The 15,623-nt window shown below is 37.0% G+C and overlaps 1 protein-coding gene across 5 annotated transcripts in view; it reads right to left on the bottom strand.

Annotated features, from left to right (window-relative positions):
* Positions 1–6,273: 6,273 nt before the first annotated feature.
* The window catches only part of pus7 (pseudouridine synthase 7), a 59,486-nt gene continuing 50,136 nt past the window's right edge, over positions 6,274–15,623 (bottom strand). For all 5 annotated transcript variants that reach the window (XM_043713874.1, XM_043713871.1, XM_043713873.1 and 2 more), the window contains 3 exons: positions 14,919–15,048; positions 9,534–9,625; positions 6,274–6,638 (listed from right to left, as the gene is read on the bottom strand). In XM_043713874.1, the coding sequence (XP_043569809.1) occupies positions 6,502–6,638; positions 9,534–9,625; positions 14,919–15,048 (359 nt within the window). In that variant the 3' untranslated portion in view covers positions 6,274–6,501. The remainder of the gene's footprint in view (positions 6,639–9,533; positions 9,626–14,918; positions 15,049–15,623) is intronic.

Here is a 15,623-nt window from a genome sequence, read left to right as displayed (position 1 = left end):
GCACTCTCAGGCCCAATTTCGGGTGTGCTTTAGTGTTCACGGTTGGTGGTGGTAGCACTCTTTCCAGGTATCGGTTGGGATAGGAGTAGTCCAGCAGGCGCAGGGGTGAGGAGGATCAAGGGAGGGCCTGAGGTGGAAGTAGGGATTAGGCACCTTGATGGAGCAGGCAGGCTTGAATGAATACCGGACAAGCCCAAAGGTGAGTTCTGGGCAGGATGGAGAGTTGATTTGAAGGCCAGAAAGGGGATCATCAATCAAATAAAGATGGAGGGAGGAATTTGCAGAAAGGGGCTTTAGTATTGGGGAGAGGAAATGATGTTGGGGAGCAATGTGATGATTCAGGAGTACGTGGACCTTCGAGGATAACACTAGATTATCAAGAAGGGAGACTGTAATTAAAGAATATCAAACATATTGTGATGGTAAGTCTGTTAACTGAGCTATTCATAGTAGTTTCCTTGACCTTGTTAAAACTGCGCAAAGTTTTCCTTTGGAGCTTCCTCCTCCTTCCACTCACATGGCCCCTACTCCTCCAGTCTTGTCAACTCCTCCAGTGAAGCATACCTTATATTTCTTCCCTTTGTGTTGGTCACCCTGAAGGGGGAACTTCAATGTCCACCACCATTAGCGGCCTATTAGCCACCACCACTGACTGAGATGGTAGAATTCTGAAGGAACAAGCTTTCAGACTAGGCTTGCAGTAGATAATGACAGAACCAGCACCAGGGGGTTACCCCTTCTTTACGTTATCTTCATGAATTTACTATTGCAGATGCATCCATCCTTGAGAATGTTGGTGAGAATGGACATTGCATAGCCTCTGTAGAGGCAAGATCCATCTTCATACTTACGAGACACCATTGTGTTGTGTGGTTCTGGCACTGTGCAAGGAAGATAGAATCAGAACAGCATTAGCTGTGACCAGCAACTGCAAAATTATTTTTCACCACATTCTGCAATAGAATGCTCTCGATATTCTCTTGATCTATAAGCACCATCAATCCAAATAATCAACTCCAGTTCAATGAGGTATGTAAAAGTATATGCCAGGAACAGTCTATAATACAGGATTATAATCATGTATTATTCAAACACAGTTAAATGTTTCTAGGACTAATTAACCCAAGGTTCTGTAATCCTGTTCTGTCCAATCATGAAAGCTTGTGGACAGGTAAACAATTAATGGGAAGAGAAGGCTCGACGAGCATTCCCATCCATAATGACATGACAGCTCAGTGAAAATCAGTCTTGAAGCATTTGCAACTATCTCAGCCAGAAGTTTCAAATAGCTGTATCACATTAGTTTTCTCTTGAGGCTCCATAATCATGCAGCCAGTCTCCAGTAAATTCAAGTTTACTACGCAGGATAGAAGAAGCAGCTGAGTACACTGTATATAGCAAAAACAAAATGTCCTGATAATTATCTAGCTAGTACGTAACACTCGTATACTGTCACAACTAAAATGTATGCATCTATTTGAAAAAATGTGAGAATTGGCCAGGTGTCCTGTCTCTGGAAAGGAGGACAAATCCAATCTAATAACCACCGCATCAATGTACTTTCAAATAATCAGAAAATTCACAAACTGAGTCAGCAATGCCATCCAATAGCACTTGCAATTACGTGCTTACAATACTCTGTTTAGGTTTCATCAGGCCCACTTTCTCCACACATAGCCTTCATCCACACTCACAGCTGAATTCTGGTGGTCCTGACTAGCATTCACCTTGGAGTAACATTTGATAAAGTGTGGCATCAAAGAGTGCTTATAAAATTGATGTTAATGGGCATCAAGGGGACAACTCTTCACTGTGTTTTCATACCTACAAAAGACATATGGTTGTGGTTGTTGTAGGTCAATCCTATCTCTCCCAATATCATTGCAGGAGTTCCTCAGGACATGTCCTGGGTCAACCATTTTAGCTGCTTCATCAATTAACCACCTCTATCATAAGATAAAGTGGAATGTACACAGTTATTCACAATTCCTCAGATAAAATATTGGCCTGCTTGCAGATCCTGGCCAATATTCATACTTGAGTTGATGAATTCAAGTAATATTCATGTCACACAGGTGCTAGACAATGACTATCTCCCCACAACATTGAAAACGAAAAAAAATCACCATTTACTGTAAGCCCCACCATAACTCCATGGAGAGTCCACCTAAAAGAAATTTAACTGCATCAACTACATAAGTACTTTGCTGTTGACTGGAGGTTCAAGACTGGAAATTCTGTGGTAACTTACCATCTGACACCCTAAAGCCTGTCTACTCATCAACATGGCAAAAGTCCAGGAGTGTTATAGAACACATTTAACAGGATGAGTACAGTCCAACAACATGTAAGCTAAACACAATTCACAACCAAGCAGCCTGGTTAATGACACCCCATTCACCACCTAAACATTAACTCCCAACCACTGACCATGGTTGCACACAATATCTACACAAATCATCAAAGCTTCTTTGATAGCAAATCCTAAACTCGTGATCTCTAATAAATAAGAATATCAAGTGCATGGGAACATTCCTACATTCAAATCAGACATCATCCTAACTTGAAATATACTACCTTTGCTTCATTTTCAATGGCTCAAAATCCTATATCTCTATAATTAATAGCACAATGGGAGTATCGTTACTGCACAGACTGCAGGTTTAGAAGTCAGCTCACCACAATGTTCTAAAGGACAACTAGAGATGGGCAATAAATACTAGTTTTGTCTGATACCTCTATATTTTGTGACTGAAAGATTAAAAAAGAACATAAAAAGTTCAGATGTGAAGTAGAAACCAAAGTGAAAAAGGTAAAGGAAGAATGTTAAGAGTCCGGCACCTAACAAAATGGAAACTTAAAATCTATTATGAATACATATATAGTGAAAGGGTAGTAAAAGGAGGTGGGACCAATTAGGGACTAAGAAAAAATCAACAACTGGAGGCAGTATATCATCAATTGGGGGGTGCCCCCTCAGATGAGTTTGAGTGACTCTGCAGGATGTGGGAAAGAGAGCTGGGTGTTGAAGTCTCCTCAGAGGCATGGGAGGATATTTGGGAGAATGCAAGGAAGATATCAATTTGCAATAGGACCCATGCTTTACAGTTGAAGATTCTCCAGAGTCCACTTCACTCCAGACCATTTGTCAAAATTTAAATCAGAGGTATCTTCAGCATGTTCCAAGTGCAAGATCTGCACAGGCACTCTTATCCCTTGTCTTTGGTCTTGTGATAGGTTTCAAACATATTGGAGTGCTGTGGCAAGCACAATGGAAAATTTTGTGTGTAAGGGTGGAGAAGGACCCTATCTCTCTCCTTTATCTGCCACACTAACAAGGGCTTTTATATAGCCGTAGCGATTGTGATTTACGAGTCCAGTATCCAGGGAGGAAGAAATGTGAACATATGAGCATTTTGTTTGGCTGGGCTGAGTTATTACTATTTATTAGTTTGTTGTTGGTTATTTATTTATTTAGTTAAATGACCAGTTTGGGGTTTTTATTCTATATTTTTCTATATATGTTAATATATTTGTACATGAGGGTGGGTTGAGGATTTTTTCTTTTTATTTGGGTTTTTTTGTACTGTTTTGAATTGTTTTGTACTTGTAATATTAAAAAAATCTATTTTTTTCAATAAAAATATATTTTAAAAAGATGGAGGCAGGAATGCTAAGTAATTATCATCTTTCTTCGATCAAGAGTCACACTCATCTTAAAATGTTAATTGTTTCTTTCTCCATATATCTTGCCTGACCTAAGTACTTCTAGTGCTTAGGGCAACAAATATTTGCTTTTCTTTCTAATTGCCCAGAAAGTGATGATGAATTTTTTTCCCACAAGTGAAGAAGTATTGATGATTGTTCGAACTGGTGTACTGACTTGATAGGAACTTGCAGGTAGCGATGTTCTCATACATATACTGCCACTCTTTCAATGTAACGTTCACTGATCTGGAAGGTGCTGTCAAAATACTCTTGGTGAGTTGCTGCAGTTCATCTTGTATGTCGTGCACACTGCTGCTGTGGTACATTGGCATTGTCATAAATACTTACGTTCCTGATGGATTGCTGATCAAATGGGCTGCTTTGAGCTGGATGATGCTGAGTTTTGAGTGTTGTTGAATTTTTTGTTGTTTCAGGTGTACTCATCCAGACAATTGGAGATTATTCCATCACTTTTCTGACTTGTATGAGACAGGCTTTAGAAATCAGCAGTTCAATTATTTGCTTTAGAATACCCAGATGCTGACTTGCTCATGTAGCCACAGGATATGGCTGGTCCAGTGTAGTTTCTTGTGGATGGTGACACTCAGGATGTTCATAGTAAGGGATTCAGAGATTGTTATTCTCATTTTTTGGAGATAGTCATTGCTCAGCTATTGTGTGGCATTAATGTTACCTGCTTTGTATCAGCATCCAAGCCTGAATATTGTCCATAGCTTGCTACATAAGGACAGACTGCTTTAATACAAGCAGTTGCACATGGTACTGATCATTGTACAATGATCTGAAATTATCCCCACTTCTGACCTTATGATGAAAGGAAGGTCATTACTGAAGCAGCTGAAGATATTTGGGTCATAAACACTATTTTGTGCATTTTGTAATGTATTAAAGAGGCACTGTGGATATGTCCTGTCCTCCAAGCTAGAAGCTCTGGTTTTAAGTTACACTCCTAGACTTGGTGGCCAAAGAAGGTGCATTCATAACAGGTTAAGTCTCAGTTTATAAATCTTTACCACACACCTTTGGCTTATGTTGGAAGAGGAGGAGAGTCCTGTAAGCAAAATGGTGGAAAGAAAATTCTCAAAACCTACATTTTTGGGAAAAAAGTAAGAATAATATTGGGGAGGCCTAATGAGCATTTTTTAAGATGATGGAATCAAACTTTGCTATTTTGACAGTTTGTCTGAACCAAGAAATTCAAATATATGATCGTTTAAAAATTGGGATGTTATTTGGGAAAGAAACTCTAGAGGGCAACATAAGTCCATCAATTAGATACATTTCTGGACAGAGATTGCTTCAGGGATTTGTTGAAAAGGCTGGATGAATCCATGGAAGACAGACGGACCTGAAAATGTGTTGCTGGAAAAGCGCAGCAGGTCAGGCAGCATCCAAGAAGCAGGAGAATCGACGTTTCGGGCATGAGCCCTTCTTCAGACAGACGGACCTACTGACATTGCTAAAAATTCATGGATTCATAGTGATGGAGTATTTTTACCCACCCTTTCATCAACATCTGGAAAAGAAACAAAATTGACTGTAGGAACAACCTATCCTCATAGAAATTAAATACATATTTTGATACATATTCCAGCAGCAATTCAAACTTTAGAACTCACTCAAATGCAATGATAAAATAAGCATCTGGTTCGAGAATGAAGCAATACTAAAAAATGATACAATTCTGTGTCATGGTCAGAGGAGATCATAATATTTCAATTATTTCATTTCTTGCATTTACCAAGCATAAGACTGATATAGGAAAAACTACAAGATGAATGAAAAGATTAGTTTGTTCATTTTGATTGTAATAAGAAATTAATAGGGAATAGTTTCTCTGTAACTTAGTGTATTAGTTGCTAACCCAATGTTTACCTTGTTGTATTTTCTGTGTCTGTTATAGTAAAACACATAAGACATGGAATCTTGTCATGCAACCTCTGAGTTGATCACTGAGAAGTTTGTATCTTAAGTTATTGGTCTCTACTGGCATCATAGCAAAAAGCAAAGAAATCATACCTGTCCTTTAAACAGCCTTCTCAATTTTCCTGCAACCTTTAAAGATTTGTGTAACTCCACTCTCCAGACGTTTAGAAAATTGAAGTTTAGAAGATGTGAAATTAGCTAGAGAAAGGACATGATATATGATAGATAGTATAGAGATATGAGTATTGAACACTTTTGAAAACCTTGATGCTAATTGTAGAAATTTAAAATAGCTTCCCTTTAGGAATATAGTCCCATCTGGGAAAACATATTGTTTATAAGGTAAGATCTGCAATAATGGCAGATGATTATTAATTGCCTTGCAAGGATGTTAAAAACACAAGGGTCACTCTAACACAACTCTCATGAGGTGACCAGCTGTAGAAAACATTTGATAAGACAAGTTAGTAAGCTACCAAAATATCCCAAATTTGTTTATTCTTCAGTTTTTTTTGTAGCTAAATTCCAGTCTTCAGATGACTTGAAGTTCTTTATGCTGCTACAAAAAGTATCACCACTACAAAATAAATTGCAAAAAAAAAGCAAGCAAGGCATGTGTATAATATCAAAGATATGTTTAATGATCAAAGTTGTCATTGTAGTCTTTGTTATCAAGTTTTACAAATATCTGAATAATCAATTCTCCAATCTTAAAACAATCTTAAAATAATTAGTTTGCTTATGTGAATAAAAATAAAAGTAGCATTTTAGCAACTGTTACAAAACAATACTCATTGAAATACAGCACATTACATTTTCGTACAGATTCTCATAACAATTATCAGGTTATCGCAACCAGACTGTGTTTAGCTGAGTTTGATTTTTGATGCTTGTGTCCATTTTGAGCACCTCTCGAATAGCCATAGTAGCATAACTGGAGGGAGGAAGTGAGAAATCCATCTTCAGGGCTTTATATTTACCATCTGTAACAATAAATAAGTACAAAATTAATTTTAAGTAAATAATGAGCCATTTATCAGTTGGACTAATCGTTATTAAAAACATGCACGAACACTGATTTATTGTATTTTACAAGAGGAAGTCAATGTTAGCAGTATATTTACAACGTATTGATATACATCTTTAGAATGCTTTCCCTAACACATAGGAGATAGTGAGAACTGCAGATGCTGGAGAGTCAGAGTGGAGCTGGGAAAAGCACAGCAGTACAAGCTGATCCCTAACACATCCCAGATTAAATTAATCTTTTTCTTCATACCCGAAAGCTTCACAAGTAAACTGTGGTAGATGAGCTGAGATTAGGGGTCACATCAGCAGAATGACCAAGATGTTTTCATGAGCAAATTGGGAGAAACATGTAAATGAATAGGCACTGCTATAATGCAGTAAAAATTTAAATATAGTTGTAGAATATCAAATCCAGATATTAATTTTATACCACATAGCTGACTTTTCACCTGTCATTCACTGACATTAGGTACCGAAAAGGTAAATCATTTTCCAAACATTGGATTGTCAGAAATACAAAGTTCCAATACTTTGAACATATTGACTGCACAGCACCATTAAGGTAATAGAGCACCTCAAGGCACTTCACATGCACGAAGCAATAAAAGGAGATACCATGATAGGTGACCGAAATCTTGGTTAAAGAGACAACTTTTAGGAACATCTTAAAAAGGAGAGAGAGAACTAGATTGAGAGTAAGGTGTAGACTGAAAATTCCAAAGCGTTGGAGCTCAACCATCAATGGTGGAGCAATGAAAATCTGGATGCATGAGAGGCCAGAATAGGAGGAGCCAAGAGATCGTGGAGGGCTGTAGAGTTTGAGAACATTACAGACTAACAAAAAACTGAGGCATTTTGAAACTGGAGTGAATGGAGGGCAGCAAATACAACTCTAGTGAGTACAGGCCAAACCTATTCATCCTTTCTTCACAGGGTTAAAAAGTCCTTCATCCCAGGAATGAGTGAGCAAAGTTCTTTAAACTGCTTCTCACATAATTATGTCCATTTTCAAATAAATAGACCAAAACTGTACACTACTCCAAAGCCCTGAAACGCTGCAGTAAATTTTCCCTACTGTGTATTCCATTTCCCTTTCAATGAAAAGCAACATTTCACTTGCCTTCCCTACTGTAACTGCACTTTATTTTTTGATTCATGTACCGTGACACTCAGATCCATTCTTATCCCTCCCTTTGAGTCCTGCAGTCTCTTTTTACTTAAGTACAAGGTAGTATACTTTCATGGTGTTCTTTCTGCAGAAGCAGTCAAATTCACATGAACTCCTCCAGCCAATTTTATGTCCAATAATCAAACCTAAACATATCTCTTTGTAGAATCTTTCCTTTCTCTCAAAACTTATTTTCCTACCTATTTTGAGGTCATCAGCAAATTTAGCTTGTATACAGTCAGACCCTAAAAGTGGTTACTATAAATTGTAAGTAGTTGAAGCCCCAGCATGAACACCTGTGGCACCCTACTGATTCGAATGACTTGAATATCTCTACTTACTGCTTCCTATTTTAGAAAACCAATCTTTTACCCTGATAATATGCCACCCCAAACACTATGAGCCCTTATTGTACAGCCACCTTTGATGTAGCACTTTATCAAATCTTTTTGGAAATCCAAGTACACAACTTTTACTGGTTCTCCCATATCCACTTTGCTTGTTACTTCCTTAAATAACTCAGTGAAATGACTTTGCCATCATGCTTTTTTAAGTATCCTACTATAACTTCCTGAATAATAGATTCTGGCAATGTCTCTAAAACAGATTTAGGCCACATGCCCTATAGTTTCCTGTTGTGTTTTTTTTTGAGTGAAAAGTGTGCAAGTTCAAATTTTCCAATCCGACAAGCAAATCCCTTTTCTATTTTTGCAGCCATTTCTTTCAAGACCCTAAGATGGAGACAATCAGGTCCTGGAGGCTTGTCAACCTTCAGTTCTGATAGTTTGAATATGGTTTCCCTGATATAGGTGATGATTTAAGTTCTTCATACCCTATCACTTCTAGACTTTCAAATACCTTTGGAAACTTTTTAAGTGCTCTACTGTGGAGATGGATACAAAATAACTTTTCAATGACCAAAGATGATAATTTTTACCCATGAAAAGTGTGAAAGCTGATTTAACATTTTAGGTCCAGTGATCCTTCTTCAGAACCGTTCTGAAGAAAGATCATTGGACCCAAAATGTTAATTCTGCTTTCTCTCCATAGATGCGGTTAGACCTGCTGATTTTTCCAGCAACTTCTGTTTTTGTTTCGGCAATATAGAACTGGCTATATCATAAGTGAATGTGTGGAACCAATGTAACAGAGGCAGCATGTACATTAGAGACAGAAGAGGGCCGAGGATAAACCCTTGGAGGACTTGATATGCGTTGGAAAAGAAACCATTACAGATGATTGTTTAGATACAACTGGAATAAAGTTGTAAAATGGAATGGAGTCAGGCATGGGCAGTTCCATAAAGCTAGAGAACAAAAACACGTTTTGGAGGACAATGATTAGGTCAACAGTGTCAAATTTTACAGACTAGTAAACAAAGAACGGAATGTTAGTTTATTATGATCAGTCACAGAGAATATCATTTCTGGTTTTGAGGATCTTTTCAGTCCTGTGACATGATCCTGATTGGATTGCTCAACAATGCTGCTCTCTAGGATTAAACATGAAGAATAGTTAAAATTGAAAAATTCACAATATTCATAACAGTGATCTAGCAAACTTGAAATTCTTCAGGGATGAAGAAAACCTAGCAGAAAAAAAACTCATAGGACTTTCATAGGAATTCATTTAAATTGTTCATTTAAAGTTAATTCCCAAGTTTGTGCCACAGTTTCCCTACCTTTAGAAAATTCAGGCAAAGGTGTTCCTTCCAGCTTTTCCAGATCAGTGTGAACCAATGGAATTTTGTTATCATCATACACTAGAGTTTCCCTGTGAATTTGAGATTTGAAACAAAAAATAAATGTCAGTAACCTGAAGGAAAACAAAATTACTAGCATTAATCATTTGCAGCTTGAGTTCTTTGAACAGTGAAAAGAAACCTGGAGAAAGAAAATGGTACATCAGCTTGACTACAATGAGATATAAGGCAACCTTGGGTGTAATTTTCCTAATTCCTAACCATGTACCTTTTAAGAGGTAAGAACAGAAATCAACTTGTGTGTCAGCCATGGCCCAGTCGGTAGCATGTTCACCTGAGTCAGAAGGTGAGGATTCAAGTTCCACTCCAGGACTTGAGCATTAATGTTCAAGGTTCAAAGTTGACATTCCCAGTGCAGTATTCACAGGGTAGTGCACTGAGAGAGGTACATCTTTCAGACAGAGCATTAAATGTGGAGGTGCTGTCTGTCGGCTAAGGTGGATGCAAAATATGCCATGACACTATTTTAAAGAAAAGCAAAGGTGTCATTCCTACTATCATATAAACATACAAATCAGGAGCAGGAGTAAGCCATTCAGCCACTATTGCCATTCAATAAGTTAATGGCTTCTCTTAATTGTAACCTCAAGAATCCATCTACTTTTGCTTTAAAAATATTCAAGGACTCTGCTTCCAAAACCTTTTCAGGAACAGAGTTCCAAATATTCATGACTCAGAGAAAACGTTTTGCTTAATCTCTTTTAAATGAGTGACCCTGGATTCTCCCACAAGATGAAACATGGTCTCCACATCTATCCTGTCAAGCCCCCCAGGATCTTGTGTTTCAATCAATCAGTCACTTCTTAAACTCCAAACTCCAGGATACACACCCAACCTGTTAACCTTCCCTGTAAAACAAGTCTATCATTCCAGGTATTACACTGGTAAAGCTCCTCCTCCAACACATTTATATCTTTCCTTAAAGGTGACCAATACTGTGCACTGACTCCAGATGTTTTTTGACTAGTGCACTGTACATAACTTCCCTACATTTGCATTCAATTCCGCTTGCAATAAATTCATTAATTTTCTTAGCTTTCGTAATTACTTGCTGTTCCTGCATACTAATCTTTTGCAATTTATGCACAGGCACCCAGATCCCTCTGCATCTCAAAGCTCTAATCTCTCACCATTTAATAAAATGTTCCTTTTTTATTCTTCCTACCAAAATTGACAATTTCATATTTTCCCACATTTTTGTCCATTTGAGAGATGTTTGTCAAAACACAAACTTTTTTTTTGTAGCTTCTTGATCTCTTAGCTTATTTTCCTTACTGTCTTTGTGTTGTCAGCAAATTTGGCAAACAAAACTTCTGTCCCCTCACCTAAGTAATTTATTTAACTTGCAAATAGTTGAGCTCCCAGCACTGATCCCTGTGGCAAACTACTTGTGAAACTGTGCCAACCTGAAAAAATCCATTTATGTCTACTTTCTGCTCCTTGTTAGCCAGCCAACCTTATAACCATGTTCATATGCACCCCTATGCCAGGAACTTTCATTTTCTGCAATAACCTTTGATGTAGTACCTTATCAAGTGCTTTCCAGAAATCCAAGTACAGTATATCCACCAGTTCCTCTTTATCCACAGCACTAGTTACCTTCTCAATTAACTCCAATAAATTGGTCGAACATGATGTCCCCTTCACAAAATAATGTTAACTCTGCATGATGGCCTTGAACTTATCCAAGTGCCTGCTGTATTAATGGAACTGGGAATAGCGTACAGACATGGATAAAGAACTGGCTGGCAGACATGTCGCAAATAGAAATAAACAAATAGCAGGCAGTTACTTGTGAGTTACTGCAGGGATCAGTGCTTAGACCTCAGTTATTCGTAATATATATATCGATGATTTACATGAAGGAACTAAATTTAATATCTCCAAGTTTGCAGCTGACACAAAGCTGGGGAGGGTGAACTATGAGGAGGTGGTGAGCAGAGATACTTCAGTGTGATTTGGACAAGTTAAATGTGAGGTTATCCACTTTGGTCTAAAACAGGAAGGCACATTCTTATCTAAATGGTGACAAATTGAGAAAGAGGATGGCGCAATGAAACCTGCGTGTCCTTATACATCAGTCACTGAAAGTATGCTTGCAGTAAAGCAGGTGGTGAAGATGGCAAGTGGTATGTTGCCCTTCATAACAGAAGTATTCAAGTAGGAGCAGGGATATCTTGCTGCAATTGCACAGGATCCTGGTGAGAATGCAGTTAGAGTACTGTGTGGAGTTTTGGTTTCTTTATCTGAGGAAGGATTTTTTAGCAATGCAGACAGTGCCACAAAGGTTTACCAGACTGATTCCTGGGATGGCAGAATTGACCTTTGGATCATGTAGTACTACATCCAGTAAAGTTTAGAAGAATAAGGGGGTGAAGGACTATCATAGAAATCTACCAAATTCTCACAGGCAAGGGTAAATGCAGGAAGAATGTTCCTGTAGACCAAGGAGTCACAGGCTACGGATACGGAGTAGACCATTTAGGACCAATAGGAGAAATGTCTTCACCTGGACAGTGGTGAGCCTGTAAAATTCTGTGCCACAGAAAGCAGTTGAGGCCGAAACGTTGATACTTAGATTTAGATATTATATAGATGTTACGCATATTATAAGAATTAGATATAGTTCTTAGGGCTAAAAAAAGATCAAATGGTATGTGTGAAGCAGAAATCAGGTAGTGGGTTAGTTGATCAGTCATGATCACATTGAATGGTACAGCAGGCCCAAAGGGTGGAATAGCCCACTCCTGCTCTTAACTTCTATGTTTCGATATATTTCCCACACTGGCAACGGTGAAATGGTTAAGGACTCTCTTTAAACTGTACCTTTTTGAAAACATTACTCTTAATTTATTCAAAAGGATGTCTGATCATGGCAACTGTGGAAGCTTTTCACTATTTTCTGCTTTTTCACTGTAAAATACATGACAATAAATTCATTTGTTTGTTCTAATTCCAGCACACTATTGTAATTTGCACTCGAGTACTAAACATGCATTAGGTTGGCAAGTTATATATGACTTCCAAGATGAAAGATTTGTTAGTTTTATTTAGTGAGGATCCAGTTACAGCTGCTTCTTAATTAAGCTGCTTGTTACTTGACACCTTGTTAAAACCTTTCTTAGGGTGTCAACTATAGAAATTAAGCTGTAGATTTCAGTTTAATGCCATCTATAAATTAGATTTGTATTTAAAAAAAAGACTATTACTCAATGACAACAAGCACTCAGTTCTTGGCAATATTTATTCCTCTGTAAACATCACAAACATATTTTCTATTTTTATCCTATCGTTTATGGAAGCCAGTTATATGCAAGCTTCCTACATTTTAATATTGACTTCACTGAAATAGGACTTAATTGATTTGAGACATCTTTTGGCTGTGAAAAGCATTATATATAAATGCAAACTTCTTTTTACAAATTTAAATTGAGGGAAAATTCTGATAAACTTCTCATAGAATCTCTACATTTTGGAAGCGGATGTTCAGCCTGTCCCACACCAACTGTCCCACCCAGATCCACCCCTTTACCCTATCCGTGTAACCCTGCTTTTCCCATTGCTAACCCACCTAGCTTGCACATTCCTGCACACTGGCCAATTCAGCACAGCCAATCCACCTAATCTGCGTACCTATGGACTGTGAGAGGAAACCCATGCAGACACAGGGAGAATGTGCAAACTCGACACAGACAGTCACCCAAGGCTGCAAGTGAACACAGGTCCCTGGCACTGAGAGGCAGTCGTGCTAACCACTGATCTATTGTGCTGCGCCGTGCTTTAATTTTGTATGGCAATCAAACAAACTTTCTATATATTGTGGTATTGCATATGTTCTACTAATCTTGCACATTGCCTTTATACAGAAAATAAATCGCTTTCAGGAATATGTCCAGCTTCCTTCTGAAGAAGTGCTGAGAATCCAGTACTATCTGTATACTTTGGTAAATCTTTTCGCAAAATCCTATTCAAGAAAGATGCGCCTCATTATAAAGTTGAGGGATACTTATTTAAATTTAAATTTACAAATTTAAATTTGTAAAAAGAAGTTTGCATTTATATATAATGCTTTTCACAGCCAAAAGATGTCTCAAATCAATTAAGTCCTATTTCAGTGAAGTCAATATTAAAATGTAGGAAGCTTGCATATAACTGGCTTCCATAAACGATAGGATAAAAATAGAAAATATGTTTGTGATGTTTACAGAGGAATAAATATTGCCAAGAACTGAGTGCTTGTTGTCATTGAGTAATAGTCTTTTTTTTAAATACAAATCTAATTTATAGATGGCATTAAACTGAAATCTACAGCTTAATTTCTATAGTTGACACCCTAAGAAAGGTTTTAACAAGGTGTCAAGTAACAAGCAACTTAATTAAGAAGTTGAAAAATAAAATGACATTCCGGGAAGAACATAGCCAGTTAGGTGTAACTGAAAGCATTAGGACTCATCAGCAATACATTAGACATAAGTTTTAGGAAATAATTCTGTGATCTATAAAATAAATTAGTAATAATCACCTAAAAACTTAACTTGCAAAACTGAAGATAGGAGCAATCATAAAAGAAAAGAGCTCCTTGTGCAGTGTAATATCAATGCCTACACTGTCACAATGGTATTAAGTTTATTTACATGAAAACACCAACATTCCTGTTTCAGGGAGAGGTTCAAATTGTATCAGTCTTTCCAATGACACAAATTATGAGGAACATCCAGGTGCAGTTCCAATGTAACTAGAAAGGCATTGCTTTAAAATTGCTTCAAGGCCCCAGATCTTGTGTAAGACAGGTTAGGACATAATAGATATTTTCCCTCACAGATTGTACTAATAGCTCGGATATGAAACCAGTGATACTCTTGAATATAAGTGATCCAATCTAAGCAAAGTCAATAGCAGCAGTTCTTCATGAAAATACATTTCCTTTTCTAGCTCATTAAATTAAAAAGGTTAGCTACATAGGCTACAGGGACACCATGTATATAGCCATAAGAGATGTGCAGTAGTACTTATACACAGTCTTTTACATAGCAGACATTTATTAACTGTGTCAGAATTATTTCCTGTAATTATTTACTCTTATCACCCATTTATGTTTTACCAAGGGCAAAGCCACAAAAAACTTAGTGGCACACAAAACGTACAAAGTCAAATGCATATGTGATGATTATGTTTAATGTAGAAGGGAATATCAACATCATTCATCTTAAACATAATGAATAAATACTAACACGAATCAGCATTAATACTTGAATAAATACTAGCTCTAATCAGCATTTGTGTACTTTTTAAATAAATACTCACCAAGTGACATTCTGAGGGCGAATAATGATCTTCCTGTATGCTCCTGATAAGGAATAATCTCTAATCTTGTGTTTCATATTATTTATATCTAAGCCATCTGCAGCCATCATTTCTTCGTAAGCCTTGCCAACTTAAAATAAACAAACACAGACACAAACAATTATTATAAATAGCCATTTATGTATTATATAAATGTTCCATATTATGTAAATATCAGTAATTATTGTATAGAACAATGCAAATTCAAAAAATGTTCAGAAGCCAGAAATCATTGTAAAAGAACACAATCCCAAATGTGAAAGTAAAACAAGGATGTAGTAAATATTTCTTTGGAGAATTTTTAAAAGTTAACTTTAAATCTATGGCATGCAGACAGACAATAAACAGTATTGAGAGCAACTTTGTAAGATTAACTGATTAATTTTTCTATTTCTAAAACAAAACATTGAATAATGTTCCATCAAAATTCTAGAAAAACACAATAATCAAACTCTTGCTGGAAGAATATTGACACAATATTGACACAAGATCTCAAGTGAATTTAACAAAAAAAAAATGAAATCTACTCAGTTTGTTTTTCTTTGACTTTTAGAACTTCGCCAGCATTGTCCAGTAGTGCATACTGCCAAACATGTTAATCTGGTAAATATCCATCTGCTGAGCAAGAAGTAGGAGTCAGTCTGTCTTAAATGTAGGTTTTAGATT

The sequence above is a fragment of the Chiloscyllium plagiosum genome, chromosome 23 (assembly GCF_004010195.1).
Source record: "Chiloscyllium plagiosum isolate BGI_BamShark_2017 chromosome 23, ASM401019v2, whole genome shotgun sequence".
NCBI classification, from domain to species: domain Eukaryota; kingdom Metazoa; phylum Chordata; class Chondrichthyes; order Orectolobiformes; family Hemiscylliidae; genus Chiloscyllium; species Chiloscyllium plagiosum.
Note: the sequence above shows the minus strand (reverse complement) of the source record. Positions and strands in the feature narration are given on the sequence as shown.